At 49.4% G+C, this 25,674-nt stretch overlaps 1 protein-coding gene across 4 annotated transcripts in view; it reads left to right on the top strand.

Moving 5' to 3' along the window:
- Window positions 1–25,674, top strand: part of CSTPP1 (centriolar satellite-associated tubulin polyglutamylase complex regulator 1) — a 101,197-nt gene that overhangs the window by 24,566 nt on the left and 50,957 nt on the right. For 3 of the 4 annotated variants that reach the window (XM_075280744.1, XM_075280742.1, XM_075280743.1), the window contains exons 2-3: window positions 2,089–2,191; window positions 11,166–11,296. In XM_075280744.1, coding sequence (XP_075136845.1) covers window positions 2,089–2,191; window positions 11,166–11,296 — 234 coding nt within the window. The remainder of the gene's footprint in view (window positions 1–2,088; window positions 2,192–11,165; window positions 11,297–25,674) is intronic. The other variant, XM_075280745.1, reaches the window with a different exon arrangement.

Genomic DNA, 25,674 nt, shown 5'->3' with positions numbered 1-25,674 from the left:
CCTTGCCGCAGTGCCACGAGAGCAGATATCAGACATTGCTGGACTAATGACGTCCATGTAATCCATTAATGGTCCGAGTCCTCCAGAGATGGTTTTTCTTTGTGGTATTTGTCTATGAAAAATGTGATTGTGCCCCTGGCCACCATGAAGAGCGTGAGGTATCGGGACAGGATAATGGTCTACCTACCCGGGTGATGTGCGGCAGTACTAAGACGTTATGTGACCACAAATGAGACGGTTCTGCATCTGGTCACCCCTTCTTCAGGATCAGGACTGGCTATTCACATTATATATGTTGATGTTTATATACCTGGTGGCTAACAGACATCTCTTCTGATCACTCCATACACATGCACTCTTGATATGGCCGGGTGTGCACATGTACTAAATGCGGGGAGGGAAGAAAGCTGCGGCTAAACACTTCTGTCAGCAGACAATAGGATCAGGTATGTTGAGATCCAACATGGCCATCCCTTCAGGGGAGATTTGGGGGCCCCATACACATTAGATAGTCAGTTGTCCAATGTGTATGTACGTATGTTCGTCAGCCTGACGAAGTGCACTAAGCACGAAACGATCGTCGCTGTTTGTTTCTTTGCATCATTCCGTCTTCTGTACCCCGATGGTCAAGGTTTGACCCTTTTTTTTAAAGAGGATGAAATAAAAACGAATTCTATAGGGTGTCTTTCCTGTGGCCCCTCCCCTCTCCATAGACTAGTATGTATAATGTAATGCCTGACAAGTGGAAACAGGTTTAGTTAATAATCTATATCACCGTTTCTTCTCGTCGTATATGACAAGTGGTTTTCTAATTGGAGGACGCTTCGTCGTCTTCTGGTCACGTTAACCCTATCTGTGTAAATAATAGATTTATCCTGAATGGACAATGTCCCGAGGTTGGGGGGGGGGGGGGGGAGGCTGAATGAAGAACTTTAGGAATTTTCCAGGGTCGTTGCCGTATAATGAATGCAATAAATGGCGAGGAGCCGGTAGCAGCGCGTCACTATTATCCTTCCTCCGCCTGATTTAATGGCGCAGTCCAGGAGGGCGCTCGGGCCTCGCTAATTTATTACAGCAGAGGAAGGTCTGGAGGTCGTACAAATATGGAGGTCACGTAAGTAAGTGATACATGACAGTACCTTGTGGCCCACCACGTGGTAGGAATGGCCAGGGGCAGCGAGAGGGGAGCAAGCGGCTGATAGGGACTCTAAAATAACCCAAGAAGCCGAATATTCAGCTGAGATTTTGCAGGTTTTCTTTGTTTTGCTTTTTCTACAACACATTCCCTGTGCCATTGTAAAGCCCTGTTCACATGAATGGAAGAGATGGCCGTGTAAACTATTCTCAAAAAACACAACCTATAGGCCTGTTCACATGTCCTGGTTTTTTTTTTTTTTTTTTTTTTTTTTTTGCTGTTTCACAGATCACTGAATGAACCTTGTGCACTGCCATAGGTCTGCATGCATGGACTGCCATAAGGTCCCTGTGTGCTATACGGTCTCTGTGCACTGCCATACAGTCTCCGGGCACTGACTGCCATAAGGTCCCTGTGTGCTATACAGTTACTGTTCTATATAGGCTCCGTGCACTGCCATACAGTCTCCGGGCACAGACTGCCATATGGTTTCCTTGCACTGACTGCCATAAGGTCCCTGTGTGCTATACAGTTTCTGTGCCATACGGTCTCTGCACTGGTTGCATACGGTCTCTGTGCACTGACTGCCATACGGTCTCTGTGCACTGACTGCCATACGGTCTCTGTGCACTGACTGCCATACGGTCTCTGTGCACTGACTGCCATACGGTCTCTGTGCACTGGTTGCATACGGTCTCTGTGCACACACCTCTGCTGTGATCCTGGTGTTCCCCTAGTGCACCAGTAGAAGTGAAGCATTATACAGGACATACCTGGTCTTATATATATATATATATATATATATATATATATAGATATATATATATATATATATATATATATGCTTCGGTCATTGACATAGAGAGAGAGAGACATAGTGCTGTGGAATATGTTGGTGCCATATAAATAAGATATTTACGTAAACCTTTGTCTACTTTTTGTCTCTTCTGCAGCCCAGCGACATGTCCTGACATATATGGAAGATGCTCTCGCTCAACTACTGGAACAAAAAGATGAGGTTGAACCCAACAGCATTGCCAAGTTCTTCTCGGAGTAGTGAGTATTTCTTCTTGGAGTAGTGAGTATTTCTTCTTGGAGTAGTGAGTATTTCTTCTTGGAGTAGTGAGTATTTATTTCTTCTCGGAGTAGTGAGTATTTCTTCTCGGAGTAGTGAGTATTTCTTCTCGGAGTAGTGAGTATTTCTTCTCGGAGTAGTGAGTATTTCTTCTCGGAGTAGTGAGTATTTCTTCTCGGAGTAGTGAGTATTTCTTCTCGGAGTAGTGAGTATTTCTTCTTGGAGTAGTGAGTATTTCTTCTCGGAGTAGTGAGTATTTCTTCTTGGAGTAGTGAGTATTTCTTCTCGGAGTAGTGAGTATTTCTTCTCGGAGTAGTGAGTATTTCTTCTTACTAGTGAGTATTTCTTCTTGGAGTAGTGAGTATTTATTTCTTGGAGTAGTGAGTATTTCTTCTTGGAGTAGTGAGTATTTCTTCTCGGAGTAGTGAGTATTTATTTCTTCTCGGAGTAGTGAGTATTTCTTCTTGGAGTAGTGAGTATTTCTTCTTACTAGTGAGTATTTCTTCTTGGAGTAGTGAGTATTTCTTCTTGGAGTAGTGAGTATTCTTACTAGTGAGTATTTCTTCTTGGAGTAGTGAGTATTTATTTCTTCTTGGAGTAGTGAGTATTTCTTCTTGGAGTAGTGAGTATTTCTTCTTACTAGTGAGTATTTCTTCTTACTAGTGAGTATTTCTTCTTGGAGTAGTGAGTATTTATTTCTTCTTGGAGTAGTGAGTATTTCTTCTCGGAGTAGTGAGTATTTCTTCTTACTAGTGAGTATTTCTTCTTGGAGTAGTGAGTATTTCTTCTTGGAGTAGTGAGTATTTCTTCTTGGAGTAGTGAGTATTTCTTCTTACTAGTGAGTATTTCTTCTTACTAGTGAGTATTTCTTCTCGGAGTAGTGAGTATTTCTTCTTACTAGTGAGTATTTCTTCTTACTAGTGAGTATTTCTTCTCGGAGTAGTGAGTATTTCTTCTTACTAGTGAGTATTTCTTCTTGGAGTAGTGAGTATTTCTTCTTGGAGTAGTGAGTATTTATTTCTTGGAGTAGTGAGTATTTCTTCTTGGAGTAGTGAGTATTTCTTCTTACTAGTGAGTATTTCTTCTTGGAGTAGTGAGTATTTATTTCTTCTTGGAGTAGTGAGTATTTCTTCTCGGAGTAGTGAGTATTTCTTCTTACTAGTGAGTATTTCTTCTTGGAGTAGTGAGTATTTCTTCTTGGAGTAGTGAGTATTTCTTCTTGGAGTAGTGAGTATTTATTTCTTCTTGGAGTAGTGAGTATTTCTTCTTACTAGTGAGTATTTCTTCTTACTAGTGAGTATTTCTTCTCGGAGTAGTGAGTATTTCTTCTTACTAGTGAGTATTTCTTCTTACTAGTGAGTATTTCTTCTTACTAGTGAGTATTTCTTCTCGGAGTAGTGAGTATTTCTTCTTACTAGTGAGTATTTCTTCTTACTAGTGAGTATTTCTTCTTGGAGTAGTGAGTATTTCTTCTTACTAGTGAGTATTTCTTCTTGGAGTAGTGAGTATTTATTTCTTCTCGGAGTAGTGAGTATTTCTTCTTACTAGTGAGTATTTCTTCTTCATCACGAGGCCTCCCCAGGTCCTTGGCGTAGGCCACCATTCAGTCAGTGCATTATTAGGACCAGGCACAGACTGGAGAAATTTATTAAGAAACTAATGCAGAACCAAAAATCCATCTAAATCCTTAAAGGTGGTGATTGGAAGGGACCTGTAGTACCATTCATGGCCACTACCAATCAGAGGGCGCTGTGTCTGTCCTGGAGCACCACAGACTCTTCCAACAGCTGATCAGAGGGGTTGTCAGGGCTCAGACCCCCCCATTATTCTGATAGTCAAGGACTAACCTAATCATAGGACATCGATACTGAAATCCTCGAAAACCCCATAAAAGAAGTTGTGCAGTCAATGACTGGTGCGATAAAAGAGTGGTGTGATGTCACAGCACGGACATGTGACCTGCAAGTGCACTGGAGGCAGGCCTAGTTGGCAGGGTTTCCCTGGGGGTGGGGCATGATCAGGCAGGAGGGGGAGCTGAAGCACTTGTAGTTGTTTGCAGGCCGCTCCTGCAGATTAGGCCCCTCCCCCAGTGCACTTGCAGACTGACTTACATATCTATGAAGATCTGATTCTCTCTGTATAGCTTCATGGGTTTGTGGCCACACAGGTAAGTTTCTGCTCCCATTGGTCCCCTGCACCCTGGCAGGTATCTGCAGGCGGTCGTGTATCTGTCCTGCACATACCGTACTTGTCTCCGCACCGCTACGTAGTCGCCTTTCTTTCCCGTCCAGGCGTTCTTCAGTGCACTTCAGCATGTTCTTCATGTTCCCGCTGATCCTTTGGCACCGGGGCTGGCTCAGGTATTCGGAGCTTCTGTATGGCTTCTCTCATCTCTGCCCTCGCCATCTTGAAGCAGCCGGCTTCCGTATCCCCCTTAGGGCCTGCTCTTCTCCGGAGCCCATGCCTGCGCCGGCTGGATTCCAGGTCACTTGTTTGATGTTCCCGCAGATTCACCTTCAGGGCATTGGAAGCGTTTAATGTAGTTACACGTTACCCCGAGAGCAGAAGAAGCGCCTTTTGTTCTAGGCAGCCCTTGAACTTAGGAAGGAATTAAAATGGCCGCTCTGCTGAGAACATTGGTCAGGTCCTTGGCAGGGATGGTGCGTTGTACGGGACCAGCAGATTGTGGCACAGCCAACCTCGCAACGTATGACCTTAGTTAGGGAACTCTTCTATGTGCAGTATAGTCTGACACCCTTCTCTTTGTTGTCAGTTGTCACAGGGGAATGCGCTTCATACTACTGACATCTATGTCTTCTGGCTGCCCTATGGCCTCTGCCGAGCATGCATGTCTGTCCCTTACAGGGACCTCTTATAACAAGGGGCCCCCATACACGTGGTATAGCCGGTCAGGTCCTTATTGTCAGACCACCCATCACAGACCGATCCCGAGCCCCACAACACCCCTTTATGTACCCTGATTGGTGATCTGCACAGTCCAATGTCCTCCCTATTTGTCCGGAGTAGAGACGAGGTTTCTAAATTTAGGATTTCAGCTTCTCCTTACCGTGCCCATAAGTGACATGTACACCAATCGCCCGCTCCCCCCTCACCAGTAACGCGTGCAGCCGGGCTGTCTATAAGAAGACGAGGACTTGAGATCACACGGCACAGATTAGTGGTTACACTTGCTTTGTGTCTTAGGCACTTGTTAATTAAGAGGTTAATAAGATTGACCCTTCGTGTTCCACCTTACAAGCAATATCCTGTAGCTTTCTAACAGATGACCCCCCCCCCCCCCCCATGAGTCCACCCCCTCCCCCCTATGGGCTGTGTCTCTGGCCTATTAATCGGACAACCCTCTATTATTAGATTGGGGTTATATAGGACAGTCCTGAACCCCTGGAGCCTTTCATGTCATCCCTCCGGCTCTGCAGATTGGTGGGGTCCATCATGCAGGACCACCACAAGTCCTCGCCTATGCAGGTGGTCTCAGATTGCTGGGGGTCCCACCACTGATGGGCTTTGATAACGCAGGTCTGGAGTATAGTGTCCTAATTGTCCGCCCCTGTGCCCTGTCTGTCAGCAGGTGCGCCTCTTCTCATGGCCCCCCTGCCTGGGCTGATAATACGATCCGGTGTTGTTCCCCCTTCACCTGCCCTCTGGTGACCTCCCCCCCCCCCCCCAGCTTCCGAATCTGCAGAGACACATCCTCTTGGCTTTGTGTTCAGAGCTGGGGGAGCTGATGGGAGAGGGCACTGCAGGGGAGGGCGGCCGTTTTAGCAGGTGCCTGCCTATAAATCAGGATCTCGCTATAATTCGGCCCCTCCGGCTATTTGAAGAGTATTTGTTAGCGCCGAGGCTATAACATAATGACATTGCTTTTGTTTTATCTCGGCCGCCACATTCCTCAGGAACCTGTATCTCCTCCAGGGGCGGCGGCCATGTTCAGTGGAGTATTAGCGGCTGCGACCACAACAATGACAGGATCCCACAATTCACTGGGGAGGTGGTAGGAGCGAGTCCCCGCTCTGCCCGTTGTACCTCTCTGTCTCTAACGGCGAGATTCTCTAACCCATGAATGGCCGCCATGACAGATCTCTGTGGAAATCCTTAGGGTAAGTCATCAATAGCTGATCTGTGGAGGTCCAGAGACTGTAAGGCTGCGGCCTCTTCACTGGACACCAAGCACAGCGCCATACATGGTATACTGGTTGTACTGGTTACTGCGTCTCAGCCCCATCCACTTGAATGAGACTGAGCTGCAAACAAACCATGTGACCAATGACCCCGATGTAACATAACCTGTGAAGTGGTCACCTGAGTGCTGCTGATCTGCGGGGTCCTGGATGTGAGATCCACAACAATCAGATGTTCATGACCTATGCTAAGGAAAATCCCTTTAAGAGGCCATTTTGTACAGCACTGCGATTGTTGGTGTTGTAGACTAAACCCTAAATGGGTGTGACATGTCTGATTATACTCAGCTGAGCATGCATGTCTTCTGAGCAGGGAGGGGGGGGGAATAAACCACTAAATACAGTTGTGGGGACGGCTCCTCAATAGGATTGGGAATGTAGGGTTTCCCCTTCTCCTCTACCATTAGGGGCCCCACACACATGCAGATGCCTCCAGTAGGTGGCACTAGAGAGGCGGTTCCCTTCCTCCTGGAGGAGAGCTAATTTGCATACCTTTTCCCATGCAGCATTGCCTGGTGTATAAGACTCCCTATACCCGCTGGTCTCCACCCTATAAAGCAGCGCCCCCTAGGCCTGGCAGTGTGTTGGGTGCAGGTAATACAATGTCCCAGCGATGACAGGCGGACGTCTCCAAATACCTGTGAGTACAGGATGAACATGTCTCTCTGCACTGAGCTTATGGAACGGAATGAAGGCTGAGTAAACGGCGGCGGCCGCTCGCAGGGGTTCAGCGCCCGGGGACGGCCCTGACCACCAGCTCTCAGGTATGTAGCTTCGTGTTTGTTCACACTAGATCTGCTTCCTCTCTTGAGTCCTTTCCAACAGCTGTCAAGAAGTGGGTTAGCGAGCATGGCTTCTACAGGACGGGCTGTGCCTGCCAAAGCAGCAGTGAAAGAAAGCCCTAATCACCCCGGACCCCCGACCCACCCGCCGCCGCCGTCTATTCTCTGGGCTGTTTCCTACCACTCCTCTCTCTATAGAGTCTGACCTGGGGGAGGGGACGCTGCCCCATGCCTTGCACACTACAATGGAGGGTTGACTTACTGCACACCCGCTGTGCCCCCTGATCAAAGGGATAGTCTCTGTTTTGGGCTGTTTGACAGTGGACCCCGTGGGCAGATGAGCCAGAGACCCTTTTAACATACTGACCTCTCCAGGCCTAACAAAACAAGAGGAGGGGGATAAAGAGCTTTCAATGGCCTCTTTGTCACCAGTAGGGTCATCACGGCAGAGCCGGATTGTACATTGTCAGCTGCAAAGGGGTTAAGTCTTACTGCAGCCGAAAGTATTTTCAGGCCATTGTCCTGCTCTGCGTGTTGTGTGTGTCAGCACATACTACACTCCTAATCGCTCATGGGGTATAGCGGGATTTACTTCAGGGTATTCGCTATCGGTCATACATGGGACATATAGGTCACATGTGTAATTCATGACTTCACGCTACAAATTAAGGAAAAACCTGCAACATAAATTCACATTCTGTATACTGTGGGGATTGCAGCTCAGTAGCAGCAGTGGTGCGGACCCAAAGAGTCAGGGACACGAAACGTGCAGCGAACAGGACAAGAAAGAAACCTTCACGTCAGGCACAAAATCAGCAAAACAAAATCCAGCCTGAACTTCAGGCAAAAACAAAATCCTGCTCGTCCGAGCCACTAACTAGACAGAACGGATAACCTAACTATAGGTGTGGCTTACTGCCAGCCACAGCAACAACACAGGAGCAATATAGTGTCACGACCTGCCCCGGAGCGCACATAGGTCAGAGACCTGGGGGAGATATAGCGGGACCCCAGCACCCTGCCTGTCACCTCCTCACTATATATACAGTATATACACATCACACACACTACACATATACACTACACATAGGTCAGAGACCTGGGGGAGATATAGCGGGACCCCAGCACCCTGCCTGTCACCTCCTCACTATATATACAGTATATACACATCACACACACTACACATATACACTACACATAGGTCAGAGACCTGGGGGAGATATAGCGGGACCCCAGCACCCTGCCTGTCACCTCCTCACTATATATACAGTATATACACATCACACACACTACACATATACACTACACATAGGTCAGAGACCTGGGGGAGATATAGCGGGACCCCAGCACCCTGCCTGTCACCTCCTCACTATATATACAGTATATACACATCACACACACTACACATATACACTACACATAGCTCAGGAGTCTGGGGGAGATATAGCGGGACCCCAGCACCCTGCCTGTCACCTCCTCACTATATATACAGTATATATATACACATCACACACACTACACATATACACTACACATAGCTCAGGAGTCTGGGGGAGATATAGCGGGACCCCAGCACCCTACCTGTCACCTCCTCACTATATATACAGTATATATATATATACACATCACACACACTACACATATACACTACACATAGGTCAGGAGTCTGGGGGAGATATAGCGGGACCCCAGCACCCTGCCTGTCACCTCCTCACTATATATACAGTATATATATATATACACATCACACACACTACACATATACACTACACATAGCTCAGGAGTCTGGGGGAGATATAGCGGGACCCCAGCACCCTACCTGTCACCTCCTCACTATATATACAGTATATACACATCACACACACTACACATATACACTACACATAGCTCAGGAGTCTGGGGGAGATATAGCGGGACCCCAGCACCCTGCCTGTCACCTCCTCACTATATATACAGTATATATATACACATCACACACACTACACATATACACTACACATAGGTCAGGAGTCTGGGGGAGATATAGCGGGACCCCAGCACCCTACCTGTCACCTCCTCACTATATATACAGTATATATATATATACACATCACACACACTACACATATACACTACACATAGCTCAGGAGTCTGGGGGAGATATAGCGGGACCCCAGCACCCTGCCTGTCACCTCCTCACTATATATACAGTATATATATATATACACATCACACACACTACACATATACACTACACATAGCTCAGGAGTCTGGGGGAGATATAGCGGGACCCCAGCACCCTACCTGTCACCTCCTCACTATATATACAGTATATACACATCACACACACTACACATATACACTACACATAGCTCAGGAGTCTGGGGGAGATATAGCGGGACCCCAGCACCCTGCAGAAGGCTCAGTACACTGTGTAGTGTCAGTACCACAGTATTACAGCTCAGCCCTCATTCATGTGAATGGATAGGCTGGCAATATATAAAAATTTATCACTCACATTTTAGTTTGCAGACTTCAATAGTAGTGGGTGGACATGACCCCGGAGTTGCGGGTGGACATGACCCCGGAGTTGCTGGTGGACATGACCCCGGAGTTGCGGGTGGACATGACCCCGGAGTTGCTGGTGGACATGACCCCGGAGTTGCTGGTGGACATGACCCCGGAGTTGCTGGTGGACATGACCCCGGAGTTGCTGGTGGACATGACCCCGGAGTTGCTGGTGGACGTGACCCCCGAGTTGCGGGTGGACGTGACCCCGGAGTTGCTGGTGGACGTGACCCCGGAGTTGCTGGTGGACGTGACCCCCGAGTTGCGGGTGGACGTGACCCCCGAGTTGCGGGTGGACGTGACCCCCGAGTTGCGGGTGGACGTGACCCCGGAGTTGCGGGTGGACATGACCCCCGAGTTGCGGATGGACATGGCCTTGGAGTTGCTGGTGGACGTGACCCCGGAGTTGCTGGTGGACATGACCTCGGAGTTGCGGGTGGACATGACCTCGGAGTTGCGGGTGGACATGACCTTGCTCTATAGTGGCTCTTTTTTGCCGTGACTTATCCGTGTACGTTTGTCACGTGACTCATTAGGGCAGATTACTTGGGGTTTCTTGTTTCAGCCTCCTGATAATTTACAGTGTTTTTTTAATCTTCTTCGTTATTCCTTGAGGGAAATCTCTGACTAGGACGCCGATGTTCTTGTCGGAGAGTCAGTCAGGACTTGTTGACTTGGCACGAGGTGGAGCGAGGCTTAGGGCTGGTACCTGGCATCTCATGACCTTTTATGTTACTTGTCTACAGCTTTCTGCCATTGCTTAAACGTTTCTCCTGCCCTGGCGCGGCGCCCACTCCTAATTTTAAAACAACTGAAGACAATGGAGCTTATTGAAGCGTGTATCTCCGCCCGGGGCACGGGCAGCCGCATAGGCCGCACTCTACACACACGGCTTGTGCTTCATGTCCGCCCCATCACAATATGCGCATAGCACTGCAGGTGTTGAGGAATCACACGGGAGCAGCACTCTCAGGGTTAACCAGGTGATCTCTCCCTGAACCCTGGGAATAATCATTACTCCTATACTAAACAGTATATTAGGGATTACCCCACCCAAAACCATAGTGGGGCGCTGTCTCCGAAGAATAAGTCCTCTGCAGATGGTATCTTCTGTGTTATGTGATGGCCCTGGAGGTCCCCGGCACTTCCAATGGACTTCACCAGAGGTCACCGAATATGTGGATTGGAATATCGTGGCCTATCGTCTTCACCGGAAGCGATTCACTGCTGATACTCTGTATCTATATACTGTACATAAACGTGGTGTGGGGGAGTGGTAATGAAGTAATATGTACATAGTGGTTGTCACTTCCCTTCCCCCACTCTGAACTACTGAGCAGGGGGCGTCAGTGAGACCCTAATTCCCTTCCTGATGATGATGATGATGTGTCCGTCAGGTAACCGCCATCTCTTGTGTCCCTCCGCAGCTTCTCCAGCGTGTCTCAGGGCACCCACGTCCTCTTCAGAGAGTTCGCCTTTGTCCAGTGCACCCCGCACAACCGAGCCTCATTTCTGCGTCTTTTTTGGAGGTGTTTCAGGACCATCGCAAAGAATGGAGGTAGGAGCGAGAGGCCGGGGGTGGGGGGTGGTGGTGGAGGGGGGTTATAATTTCTGCTTTGATGTTGACACCATCTGCACTGGGGGAGGGGAGGGGGCTCAGTTATCAGCGGCTTTGTCAGCTTACTGAGGATTTTATGACCGTTTCATCCTATAATGAGACAATATGGACATCTCAGACACTTATATGGGAGGTATGGAAACAAGGTGCATCACATGGAGAGATCAGTGGCCAACTCATGAGCCCCTGTACCCCAAACCTTTGAATCGCTGAGCCCCTGTATTCCCAACCCCAGAGCCCTTGTATGCCCAACCCCAGAGCCTCTGTACCCGTGTACCCCAAACCTCTGATTCCCTGTGTCTCCAACCCCTGACCCCCTGTTCTCCTGAGCCCCTGTTCTCTTGACCCCCATCCCCTGTTCTCCTGACCCCCATCCCCTGCTCTCCAGACCCCCTGTTCTCCAGACCCCCTATTCTCCAGACCCCCTGTTCTCCTGAGCCCCTGTTCTCCTGAGCCCCTGTTCTCCTGAGCCCCTGTTCTCCTGAGCCCCTGTTCTCCTGAGCCCCTGTTCTCCTGAGCCCCTGTTCTCCTGAGCCCCTGTTCTCCTGAGCCCCTGTTCTCCTGAGCCCCTGTTCTCCTGAGCCCCTGTTCTCCTGATCCCCTGTTCTCCTGACCCCCTGCTCTCCTGACCCCCTGCTCTCCTGACTACCCTGCTCTCCTTGAGCCCCTGTTCTCCTAAGCCCCTGTTCTCCTGAACCCATCCTCTGCTCTCGTGACCCCCATCCTCTGCTCTCGTGACCCCCTGCTCTCGTGACCCCCTGCTCTCGTGACCCCCTGCTCTCGTGACCCCCTGCTCTCGTGACCCCCTGCTCTCCTGAGCCCCTGCTCTCCTGAGCCCCTGCTCTCCTGAGCCCCTGCTCTCCTGATCCCCTGTTCTCTTGAGCCCCTGTTCTCCTGAGCCCCATCCCCTGCTCTCCTGAGCCCCTGTTCTCCTGAGCCCCTGCTCTCCTGAGCCCCTGCTCTCCTGAGCCCCTGTTCTCCTGAGCCCTTGTTCTCCTGAGCCCTTGTTCTCCTGAGCCCTTGTTCTCCTGAGCCCTTGTTCTCCTGAGCCCCTGCTCTCCTGAGCCCCTGCTCTCCTGAGCCCCTGCTCTCCTGAGCCCCTGCTCTCCTGAGCCCCTGCTCTCCTGAGCCCTTGTTCTCCTGAGCCCCTGTTCTCCTGAGCCCCTGTTCTCCTGAGCCCCTGTTCTCCTGAGCCCTTGTTCTCCTGAGCCCCTGTTCTCCTGAGCCCTTGTTCTCCTGAGCCCTTGTTCTCCTGAGCCCTTGTTCTCCTGAGCCCTTGTTCTCCTGATCCCCTGTTCTCCTGAGCCCCTGCTCTCCTGACTACCCTGCTCTCCTGAGCCCCTTGTTCTCCTGAGCCCCACCCCCTGTTCTCCTGAGCCCCTGTTCTCCTGAGCCCCTGTTCTCCTGAGCCCTTGTTCTCCTGAGCCCTTGTTCTCCTGAGCCCCTGTTCTCCTGATCCCCTGTTCTCTTGAGCCCCTGCTCTCCTGAGCCCCTGCTCTCCTGACTACCCTGCTCTCCTGAGCCCCTGTTCTCCTGAGCCCCACCCCCTGCTCTCCTGAGCCCCTGCTCTCCTGAGCCCCTGCTCTCCTGAGCCCCTGTTCTCCTGAGCCCCTGTTCTCCTGAGCCCCTGTTCTCCTGAGCCCCTGTTCTCCTGAGCCCCATCCCCTGCTCTCCTGACCCCCTGCTCTCCTGACCCCCTGCTCTCCTGACCCCCTGCTCTCCTGACCCCCTGCTCTCCTGACCCCCTGCTCTCCTGACCCCCTGCTCTCCTGACCCCCTGCTCTCCTGACCCCCTGCTCTCCTGAGCCCTTGTTCTCCTGAGCCCTTGTTCTCCTGAGCCCTTGTTCTCCTGAGCCCTTGTTCTCCTGAGCCCTTGTTCTCCTGAGCCCTTGTTCTCCTGAGCCCCTGTTCTCTTGAGCCCCTGCTCTCCTGACTACCCTGCTCTCCTGAGCCCCTGTTCTCCTGAGCCCCACCCCCTGCTCTCCTGAGCCCCTGTTCTCCTGAGCCCCTGTTCTCCTGAGCCCCATCCCCTGCTCTCCTGAGCCCCATCCCCTGCTCTCCTGACCCCCTGCTCTCCTGAGCCCCTGCTCTCCTGACCCCCTGCTCTCCTGAGCCCCTGTTCTCCTGACCCCTTGTTCTCCTGACCCCTTGTTCTCCTGACCCCCTGTTCTCCTGACCTCCATGCTCTTTAGTATTTCATTCTTTTTAGTCTTGAGAACTGTGCGCAGATATTCCATTACGTAGACATTTCAATCTCTGACCTTCATCAGGTGGGAGAATGTGATGGTGACTCCACAAGGAGGGGAAACGCATGGCAGCCGCCATTTTGTCACTGGCCTCTATTGGTCATAACTCCAAACGTTCACTTAAATGATCCTGCCCTTCTCCACAGCCATGTGTTTCTACTCCTGGTGCTGTCCTGTCACATTGTCCCACCTGATGAAAGTCATAGGCTGCAATGTCTGTCCGCTGGTATCTTTCCCCAGTCTCATGTATGTTCCTCGGGTGAACAGTATTTTTGGTATGGAGTTATGACATATAACTACATATTATACCGCCACCTGCTGTTCACAGTGTATATCAGTATGCATGACCACCTATGAGCCTGGTGGACGCACATGCTCAGTCAAGTCTCTGTAGAACAACCAATAGGAATAGATTTCTGCCTTGGTTGTCCGGAGAGGAGCGAAGTCTCTGTAGTAAGGGGCAGTATGGTGGAGAAGACGTTTTCTGCAGGAGATGGAGACTTATTGTTTCTCCCCAGCAGCATGAAGGACGGCATATGGAGGCAGAAATTATGGGAAAAAAAAAATAGTTTGTCTTAGGCTAAAATTCTGCAGATGTTGTTTGTAAAAAAAGATCCATGGGACACCCCTTTAAGGGGGAGGGGCCTCCTGTAGCCGCCGAGCTCCTTAGGTAATAAATCACTGTGAAGGTTTCCTTATAGACATCGCCTGTTATGGGATGTGAAGACTTGGAAAGTCCTTGACCATGAAATAACAGCGAGTATTATTCGGCGCTGTCGTCCTAACTTGCCGCTTCTTTTGCCAGTGTCCTCCTTCTCGGTATGCGTAACGGTCTCCTCCCCTCGCTCGCTCGCATATCTTGAGTTGTACAAATAAAACCAGCACTTTAATTTTACAGTTTATATTGCAAAAATTCCCCAGTAATTAGGATGCGGAGCCGGCCGAGCTGGGACTTGTAGCCGGGAACGTCGTCTACATGGAAGGTATGCAGAACAACACATGGCAGGGGAGGGTAGGAACAGCGGGCAGAGGAGGCCACGGCTCAGGTAGTCCTGCCTGGTATATGGGAGAGGGTAGGAAGAGCGGGCAGAGGAGGCCACGACTCAGGTAGTCCTGCCTGGTATATGGGAGAGGGTAGGAAGGGCGGGCAGAGGAGACCACGGCTCAGGTAGTCCTGCCTGGTATATGGGAGAGGGTAGGAAGGGCGGGCAGAGGAGGCCACGGCTCAGGTAGTCCTGCCTGGTATATGGGAGAGGGTAGGAAGAGCGGGCAGAGGAGGCCACGACTCAGGTAGTCCTGCCTGGTATATGGGAGAGGGTAGGAAGGGCGGGCAGAGGAGACCACGGCTCAGGTAGTCCTGCCTGGTATATGGGAGAGGGTAGGAAGGGCGGGCAGAGGAGGCCACGGCTCAGGTAGTCCTGCCTGGTATATGGGAGAGGGTAGGAAGAGCGGGCAGAGGAGGCCACGACTCAGGTAGTCCTGCCTGGTATATGGGAGAGGGTAGGAAGGGCGGGCAGAGGAGACCACGGCTCAGGTAGTCCTGCCTGGTATATGGGAGAGGGTAGGAAGGGCGGGCAGAGAAGGCCACGACTCAGGTAGTCCTGCCTGGTATATGGGAGAGGGTAGGAAGGGCGAGCAGAGGAGGCCACGGCTCAGGTAATCCTGCCTGGTATCTGGGAGAGGGTAGGAAGGGCGGAGGAGGCCACGGCTCAGGTAGTCCTGCCTGGTATATGGGAGAGGGTAGGAAGGGCGGGCGGAGGAGGCCACGGCTCAGGTAGTCCTGCCTGGTATATGGGAGAGGGTAGGAAGGGCGAGCAGAGGAGGCCACGGCTCAGGTAATCCTGCCTGGTATCTGGGAGAGGGTAGGAAGGGCGGAGGAGGCCACGGCTCAGGTAGTCCTGCCTGGTATATGGGAGAGGGTAGGAAGGGCGGGCGGAGGAGGCCACGGCTCAGGTAGTCCTGTCTGGTATATGGGAGAGGGTAGGAAGGGTGGAGGAGGCCACGGCTTAGGTAGTCCTGCCTGGTATATAGGAGAGGGTAGGAAGGGCGGGCGGAGGAGGCCACGGCTCAGGTAGTCCTGTCTGGTATATGGGAGAGGGTAGGAAGGGCGGAGGACGCCACGGCTCAGGTAGTCCTGCCTGGTATATGGGAGAGGGTAGGAAGGGCGAGCAGAGGAGGCCACGGCTCAGGTAATCCTGCCTGGTATCTGGGAGAGGGTAGGAAGGGTGGAGGAGGCCACGGCTCAGGTAGTCCTGCCTGGTATATGGGAGAGGGTAGGAAGGGCGGGCGGAGGAGGCCACGGCTCAGGTAGTCCTGCCTGGTATATAGGAGAGGGTAGGAAGGGCGGGCGGAGGAGGCCACGGCTCAGGTAGTCCTGTCTGGTATATGGGAGAGGGTAGGAAGGGCGGAGGAGGCCACGGCTCAGGTAGTCCTGCCTGGTATATGTGAGAGGGTAGGAAGGGCGGGCAGAGGAGGCCACGGCTCAGGTAGTCCTGCCTGGTATATGGGAGAGGGTAGGAAGGAAGGGCAGAGGTGGCCACGGCTCAGGTAGTCCTGCCTGGTATATGGGAGAGGGTAGGAAGGGCGGGCAGAGGAGGCCACGGCTCAGGTAGTCCTGTCTGATATATGGGAGTGGGTAGGAAGGGCAGGCAGAGGAGGCCACGGCTCAGGTAGTCCTGCCTGGTATATGGGAGAGGGTAGGAAGGGCGAGCAGAGGAGGCCACAGCTCAGGTAATCCTGCCTGGTATCTGGGAGAGGGTAGGAAGGGTGGAGGAGGCCACGGCTCAGGTAGTCCTGCCTGGTATATGGGAGAGGGTAGGAAGGGCGGGCGGAGGAGGCCACGGCTCAGGTAGTCCTGTCTGGTATATGGGAGAGGGTAGGAAGGGCGGGCAGAGGAGGCCACGGCTCAGGTAGTCCTGTCTGGTATATGGGAGAGGGTAGGAAGAGCGGGCAGAGGAGGCCACGGCTCAGGTAGTCCTGCCTGGTATATGGGAGAGGGTAGGAAGGAAGGGCAGAGGAGGCCACGGCTCAGGTAGTCCTGTCTGATATATGGGAGTGGGTAGGAAGGGCAGGCAGAGGAGGCCACGGCTCAGGTAGTCCTGCCTGGTATATGGGAGAGGGTAGGAAGGAAGGGCAGAGGAGGCCACGGCTCAGATTGACCTTTCTGGTATATGGGATAGGGTAGGAAGGGCGGGCGGAGGAGGCCACGGCTCAGGTAGTCCTGTCTGGTACATAGGAGAGGGTAGGAAGGGCGAGCAGAGGAGGCCACGGCTCAGGTCGTCCTATCTGATATATGGGAGAGGGTAGGAAGGGCAGGTAGAGGAGGCCACGGCTCAGGTGGACCTTTCTGGTATATGGGAGAGGGGAGGAAGGGCAAAGGGAGGAGGCCACGGCTCAGATGGACCTTTCTGGTATATGGGAGGGGGTAGGAAGGGCGGGCGGAGGAGGCCACGGCTCAGGTACTCCTGTCTGCAGGCAGAGATTTGGATCCATGATGTTAAGTCTTCTCTCCCCACAACAAGCTGAAGAACAGCAGAAAGTTTCAGATTTGGTGACTCCTGTGACCGTGAGAGTCGGCCCCGTGGGGCTATAAAGGGCGGCTTATCGTGGTTCATCCTAATTATAGGCCTCGTCAGGGGTTGGCTGAGTCGTATGGTTTGCGGTACTTGGTTTTAAGCTAACTCAAAGAAAACAGCAGAAATTAAGCCGCGTGGACCTAGTGACCCCGAATAATCCAGACATGTTATTACATCCTCAGATATGGGGTACACTGCTCGGCAGCATCTTGTTTGATGACATCATCAGCTTCTCTCCTGTTAAGCGACATCACTACCTCCAGGTGAACGGCGAATCTCAAGAGTTAATCTACATCAAAAGCATCTACGAACCCGAAACCGTTCCATGTGGGCCTCATATTTGGAGAAATCTGGGGCTCTTACATATAAAGGGGTGAAATGATGGGGAATCTTATCAGGTCCTTCTTTTAGGGAAATAAACTAGACATGAGGCTCAGAATGTGACAACTGCCCTTATGGAGCACGTCCCTTATTGTGATGTAACCGTCACATGACCACATATCAGATGACTGAGAGCCCACTGAAGGTCGGAGCAGTCCACGCGGCTTATTGGGCACTTCCTTTATTTTCCTTAACCCATTCTGCGCTTTTTCCTCCTAAAAACACGTACAGTCACCTACAGACACCTAAAGACACGTACAGACACCTAAAGACACGTACAGACACCTACAGACACCTAAAGACATGTACAGACACCTAAAGACATCTACAGACACCTAAAGACACGTACAATCACCTACAGACAACTAAAGAGACGTACAGACACCTAAAGACACGTGCAGTCACCTACAGACACGTACAGTCACCTAAAGACACCTAAAGACACGTACAGTCACCTACAGACACGTACAATCACCTAAAGACACGTACAGTCACCTACAGACACGTACAGTCACCTAAAGACACCTAAAGACACGTACAGTCACCTACAGACACCTAAAGACACGTACAGTCACCTACAGACAAACTAAAGACACGTAGTCACCTACAGACACCTAAAGACACGAACAGACACCTACAGATACCTACAATCGCCTACAGACAACTAAAGACACGTACAGTCACCTACAGACATGTACAGTCGTCTACAGACAACTAAAGACACGTACAGTCATCTACAGACACGTGAATACACGTACAGACACCTACAATCACCTACAGACACCTAAAGACACGTACAGTCACCTACAGACACGTACAGTCACCTACAGACACCTAAAGACATGTACAGTCGTCTACAGACAACTAAAGACACGTACAGTCACCTACAGACACGTGAATACACGTACAGACACCTACAATCACCTACAGACACCTAAAGACACGTACAGTCACCTACAGACACGTACAGTCACCTACAGACACCTAAAGACACGTACAGTCACCTAAAGACACCTACAGACACCTAAAGACACGTACAGTCACCTACAGACATCTATAGACACGTACAGTCACCTACAGACACCTAAAGACACGTATAGACACGTACAGACACCTATAGACACGTACAGTCACCTACAGACACCTATAGACACGTACAGTCACCTACAGACACCTAAAGACACGTACAGACACCTATAGACACGCACAGTCACCTACAGACACCTATAGACACGTACAGTCACCTACAGACACCTAAAGACACGTACAGTCACCTACAGACACCTAAAGACACGTACAGACACCTATAGACACGCACAGTCACCTACAGACACCTATAGACACGTACAGTCACCTAAAGACACGTACAGTCACCTACAGACACCTAAAGACACGTACAGACACCTATAGACACGTACAGTCACCTACAGACACCTATAGACACGTACAGTCACCTACAGACACCTAAAGACACGTACAGTCACCTACAGACACCTATAGACACCTAAAGACACGTACAGACACCTAAAGACACGTACAGACACTTAAAGACACGTACAGACACCTACAGCCACGTACAGTCGCCTACAGACACCTAAAGACACGTACAGTCACCTACAGACACGTACAGTCGCCTACAGACACCTAAAGACACGTACAGTCACCTACAGACACGTACAGACACCTATAGACACTTAAAGACACGTACAGACACTTAAAGACACGTACAGACACCTACAGACACGTACAGTCGCCTACAGACGCCTACAGACACCTAAAGACACGAACGGTCAGATACTCCTACATACCGTCAACATTATATCACACACCACGGCATACAGTCAGATAGTCACACAATTCTGCATACAGTCACGTATAGTTGTGTAATGTCACATACAGACACATACTGTACGGTTTGTGACTTTCTAAAATGTAGATGATCCTGATTAAACCCTCCTGGACTTGGAATGTTATCTAGAAATCTCTTCTAAAGTGCTGAAATCTCCTCCTGACAGTGAGACGGGAGATGTGCTGGTAATGCTGCAGAGCATTGCTCCTCTATATAATGCACTGTGTGTATAGAGCTCTGTATCACCAGTGACATAGTAGGGAGATGAGCTGGTAATGCTGCAGAGCATTTCACCTGTGTATATGGAGCTTTGTATCATCACGTTACAGCTCTATCAGGTCAGGTCCATATATCCTACTAATATTATACATGTGGCAGTTTGGATGTTTGTTCCTCAATCACACAGAAACCACTGAGTGGATTTGGATGAGATTTGCCCCATAGATACTCTGTAACCTGGAGTAACACATCGGCTACTTTGTATCCCAGTAATGACATGGCTTCACTACTGTTCTGGATTGATGGTCACATACTATATTACACTGCTCCTGCAGCCGCTTATCTTATGTTATCTTATGTAACACTCAGCTAACCTTCAGTCCATTGTGTACAAGCATCTGCATACAGTCCTATGAAAAAGTTTGGGCACCCCTATTAATCTTAATCATTTTTAGTTCTAAATATTTTGGTGTTTGCAGCAGCCATGTCAGTCTGATATATCTAATAACTGATGGACACAGTAATATTTCAGGATTGAAATGAAGTTTATTGTACTAACAGAAAATGTGCAATATGCATTAAACCAAAATTTGACCGGTGCAAAAGTATGGGCACCTCAACAGACAAGTGCCAGTAATATTTAGTAGATCCTCCTTTTGCCTCTAGTCGCTTCCTGTAGCTTTTAATCAGTTCCTGGATCCTGGATGAAGGGATTTTGGACCATTCCTCTTTGCAAAACAATTCAAGTTCAGTTAAGTTAGATGGTCGCCGAGCATGGACAGCCCGCTTCCAATCATCCCACAGATGTTCAATGATATTCAGGTCTGGGGACTGGGATGGCCATTCCAGAACATTGTAATTGTTCCTCTGCATGAATGCCTGAGTCGATTTGGAGCGGTGTTTTGTCTTGCTGAAATATCCATCCCCGGCGTAACATCAACTTCGTCACTGATTCTGGAACATTATTCTCAAGAATCTGCTGATACTGAGTAGAATCCATGTGACCCTCAACTTTAACAAGATTCCCGGTGCCGGCATTGGCCACACAGCCCCAAAGCATGATGGAACCTCCACCAAATTTTACAGTGGGTAGCAAGTGTTTTTCTTGGAATGCTGTTTTTTTTTGGACACCATGCATAACGCCTTTTTGTATGACCAAACAACTCAATTTTTGCTTCATAAGTCCACAGGACCTTCTTCCAAAATGAAGCTGCCTTGTCCAAATGTGCTTTTGCATCGCTCAGGCAGTGACTCTGTTTGTGGCGTACGTGCAGAAACGGCTTCTTTCTCATCACTCTCCCATACAGCTTCTATTTGTGCAAAGTGCGCTGTATAGTTGACCGATGCACAGTGACACCATCTGCAGCAAGATGATGCTGCAGCTCTTTGGAGGTGTCTGTGGATTGTCCTTGACTCTTCTCACCATTCTTCTTCTCTGCCTTTCTGATATTTTTCTTGGCCTGCCACTTCTGGGCTTAACAAGAACTGTCCCTGTGCTCTTCCATTTCCTTACTATGTTCCTCACAGTGGAAACTGACAGGTTAAATCTCTGAGACAACGTTTTGTATCCTTCCCCTGAACAACTATGTGGGACAATCTTTGTTTTCAGATCATTTGAGAGCGGGCTGTCCATGTTCGGCGACCATCAAACTTATCTGAACTTGAATTGTTTTGCAAAGAGGAATGGTCCAAAATCCCTTCATCCAGGATCTGATTAAAAGCTACAGGAAGCGACTAGAGGCTGTTATCTTTGCAAAAGGAGGATGTACTAAATATTAATGTCACTTTTCTGTTGAGGTGCCCATACTTTTGCACCGGTCAAATTTTGGTTTAATGTATATTGCGCATTTTCTGTTAGTACAATAAACCTCATTTCAATCCTGAAATATTACTGTGTCCATCAGTTATTAGATATATCAGACTGAAATGGCTGCTGCAAACACCAAAATATTTAGAACTAAAAATGATTAAGATTAATAGGGGTGCCCAAACTTTTTCATAGGACTGTATTATCTGATCTGCTCCAGTGCTGACACACTGGAGGGGAAAACACCTTTACTCCACATTGGCAGTTTGCTAATATTAAACATGGCAGGAAAAAGAAAATCTAATTTGTCACAAACAATGAGATCTATGAAGGAGCCAGAAGTCACAGAGTTCTCCTCAAGCGGAGCTGACGGGGATCATCGGCACCAACAACATGCTCATTATATAGTGTCCCAGCGAGCTGCTGAGATACCGGAACAATCACAGGCACGGTGCGAGGAATGAGTTCAGCAGCAGGACAGCTTAACAGCTGCCAAAATGCCACAGCAGGCAAACCAATGACGCCAGCAATTTGCTGAATATTCGCGGATCATCGACCAACAAGACGCAGACGAAGTCATGGGCAGAAGCTAGTACACTATATATACTGTAGGAGTAGCCCGGCTTCTTCTCTCTCCTCATTGCTTGTACCCTGATGATGATTCGGAGACTCCTCTGACATTAAGGCGCTTGTCTCGTTGCCAGGGAATGATATGGCCGCTGATTATGTTCCCTGCAGCTGCCGCCAACCCTGCTGGAAATGTAAGGTCACATGGCGGCCATTTAGGGCCCCTTCACACGGAGTATACGCTCGCTGATTCAGAATGTGTAACATGTTCCGTATCAGCGGCGTTAAAACAGATCCCATTGCTTTCTATGGGCGCCGGCATACGACGTGATACGCGCATATAACACTGAAAGCTATAGAGAAAAAAGCAGCCCATTCATTTCTATGGGGAGCGCACGTATGGCAGCTCCATAGAAAGCAATGGGATCTCAGAATCAGCCAGCGTATACGCCGTGTGGAGGGGCCCACAGGGAATTCCAGGACTTGGGGAATGAGGAGTGGGCATGGCCAGTATGCAGTGTAGGGTGGTGGTCTCCACTTATTGGTGGTGGGCTCCATTTATCGGTGGTGGTCTCCGTTTATCGGTGATGGTCTCCGTTTATCGGTGGTGGGCTCCGTTTATCGGTGGTGGGCTCCGTTTATTGGTGGTAGTCTCCATTTATTGGTGGTAGTCTCCATTTATCCGTGGTAGTCTCCGTTTATCGGTGGTGGTCTCCGTTTATTGGTGGTAGTCTCCGTTTATCGGTGGTGGGCTCCATTTATTGGTGGTAGTCTCCGTTTATCGGTGGTGGGCTCCGTTTATTGGTGGTAGTCTCCATTTATCCGTGGTAGTCTCCGTTTATCGGTGGTGGTCTCCGCTTATTGGTGGTGGTCTCCATTTATCGGTGGTGGTCTCCGTTTATCGGTGGTAGTCTCCGTTTATCGGTGGTGGGCTCCATTTATTGGTGGTAGTCTCCGTTTATCGGTGGTGGGCTCCATTTATTGGTGGTGGGCTCCATTTATTGGTGGTAGTCTCCGTTTATCGGTGGTGGGCTCCATTTATTGGTGGTGGTCTCCATTTATCGGTGGTGGTCTCCATTTATCGGTGGTGGTCTCCGTTTATCGGTGGTAGTCTCCGTTTATCGGTGGTGGTCTCCATTTATCGGTGGTGGTCTCCGCTTATTGGTGGTGGGCTCCATTTATTGGTGGTAGTCTCCGTTTATCGGTGGTGGGCTCCATTTATTGGTGGTGGTCTCCATTTATCGGTGGTAGTCTCCGTTTATCGGTGGTGGTCTCCATTTATCGGTGGTAGTCTCCGTTTATTGGTGGTGTTCTCCGTTTATCGGTGGTGGGCTCCATTTATCGGTGGTAGTCTCCGTTTACTGGTGGTGTTCTCCGTTTATCGGTGGTGGGCTCCGTTTATTGGTGGTGTTCTCCGTTTATCGGTGGTGGGCTCCATTTATTGGTGGTAGTCTCCGTTTATTGGTGGTGTTCTCCGTTTATCGGTGGTGGGCTCCATTTATCGGTGGTAGTCTCCGTTTATTGGTGGTGTTCTCCGTTTATCGGTGGTGGGCTCCATTTATTGGTGGTGTTCTCCGTTTATCGGTGGTGGGCTCCATTTATTGGTGGTGGGCTCCATTTATTGGTGGTAGTCTCAGTTTATCAGTGGTAGTCTCCGTTTATGGGTGGTAGTCTCCGTTTATTGGTGGTGGTCTCTGTTTATTATTGGTGGTAGTCTCCATTTATCGGTGGTGGTCTCTGTTTATTATCTGTGGTGGTCTCCGTTTATTATCTGTGGTGGTCTCCGTTTATCGGTGGTGGTCTCTGTTTATTATCTGTGGTGGTCTCCGTTTATCGGTGGTGGTCTCTGTTTATTATCTGTGGTGGTCTCCGTTTATCGGTGGTGGTCTCTGTTTATTATCTGTGGTGGTCTCCGTTTATTGGTGGTGGTCTCCCTTTAATGTCTTATTGTTGCTTGTTCTATCAGCGATCCCACAATGTTTGCACTGTAAGAGACGTCTTGGCCTTCCATGGTGGTCGTCCATGTTTAGTGGGAGCAGCCTAGTCAGTCAGCCATCCTCTCCCAGGATCTCTCTTGGTATATATATATTCCCTCCTCTCTTGGTATATACACCCTCTCCTCTCTTGGTATATACACTCTCTGCTCTCTTGGTATATACACCCTCTGCTCTCTTGGTATATACACTCTCTGCTCTCTTGGTATATATACTCTCTGCTCTCTTGGTATATATACTCTCTGCTCTCTTGGTATATACACCCTCTGCTCTCTTGGTATATATACTCTCTGCTCTCTTGGTATATACACTCTCTCCTCTCTTGGTATATACACTCTCTGCTCTCTTGGTATATATACTCTCTGCTCTCTTGGTATATATACTCTCTGCTCTCTTGGTATATACACCCTCTGCTCTCTTGGTATATATACTCTCTGCTCTCTTGGTATATATACTCTCTGCTCTCTTGGTATATATACTCTCTCCTCTCTTGGTATATATATACTCTCTCCTCTCTTGGTATATACACCCTCTCCTCTCTTGGTTTATACACGCTCTCCTCTCTTGGTTTATACACGCTCTCCTCTCTTGGTATATACACTCTCTCCTCTCTTGGTATATACACTCTCTGCTCTCTTGGTATATATACTCTCTGCTCTCTTGGTATATACACTCTCTTCTCTCTTGGTATATATACACTCTCTTCTCTCTTGGTATATACACTCTCTCCTCTCTTGGTATATATACTCTCTCCTCTCTTGGTATATATACTCTCTGCTCTCTTGGCATATACACTCTCTGCTCTCTTGGTTTATATACTCTCTGCTCTCTTGGTATATATACTCTCTGCTCTCTTGGTATATATACTCTCTGCTCTCTTGGTATTTATACTCTCTGCTCTCTTGGTATATACACCCTCTCCTCTCTTGGTATATACACGCTCTGCTCTCTTGGTATATATACTCTCTGCTCTCTTGGTATTTATACTCTCTGCTCTCTTGGTATATACACCCTCTCCTCTCTTGGTATATATAATCTCTGCTCTCTTGGTATATACACTCTCTCCTCTGTTGGTATATATACTCTCTGCTCTCTTGGTATATACACCCTCTCCTCTCTTGGTATATACACGCTCTGTTCTCTTGGTATATATACTCTCTGCTCTCTTGGTATATATACTCTCTGCTCTCTTGGTATATACACGCTCTCCTCTGTTGGTATATATACTCTCTGCTCTCTTGGTATATACACCCTCTCCTCTCTTGGTATATACACGCTCTCCTCTCTTGGTATATACACCCTCTGCTCTCTTGGTATATACACCCTCTCCTCTCTTGGTATATATACTCTCTGCTCTCTTGGTATATACACTCTCTCCTCTGTTGGTATATACACTCTCTCCTCTCTTGGTATATATACTCTCTCCTCTCTTGGTATATACACGCTCTGCTCTCTTGGTATATATACTCTCTGCTCTCTTGGTATATACACCCTCTCCTCTCTTGGTATATACACCCTCTGCTCTCTTGGTATATACACCCTCTCCTCTCTTGGTATATACACGCTCTGCTCTCTTGGTATATACACGCTCTGCTCTCTTGGTATATACACCCTCTCCTCTCTTGGTATATACACCCTCTCCTCTCTTGGTATATACACCCTCTCCTCTCTTGGTATATA

This window comes from Leptodactylus fuscus, chromosome 7 (genome assembly GCF_031893055.1).
Source record: "Leptodactylus fuscus isolate aLepFus1 chromosome 7, aLepFus1.hap2, whole genome shotgun sequence".
NCBI classification, from domain to species: Eukaryota; Metazoa; Chordata; class Amphibia; order Anura; family Leptodactylidae; genus Leptodactylus; species Leptodactylus fuscus.
Note: the sequence above shows the minus strand (reverse complement) of the source record. Positions and strands in the feature narration are given on the sequence as shown.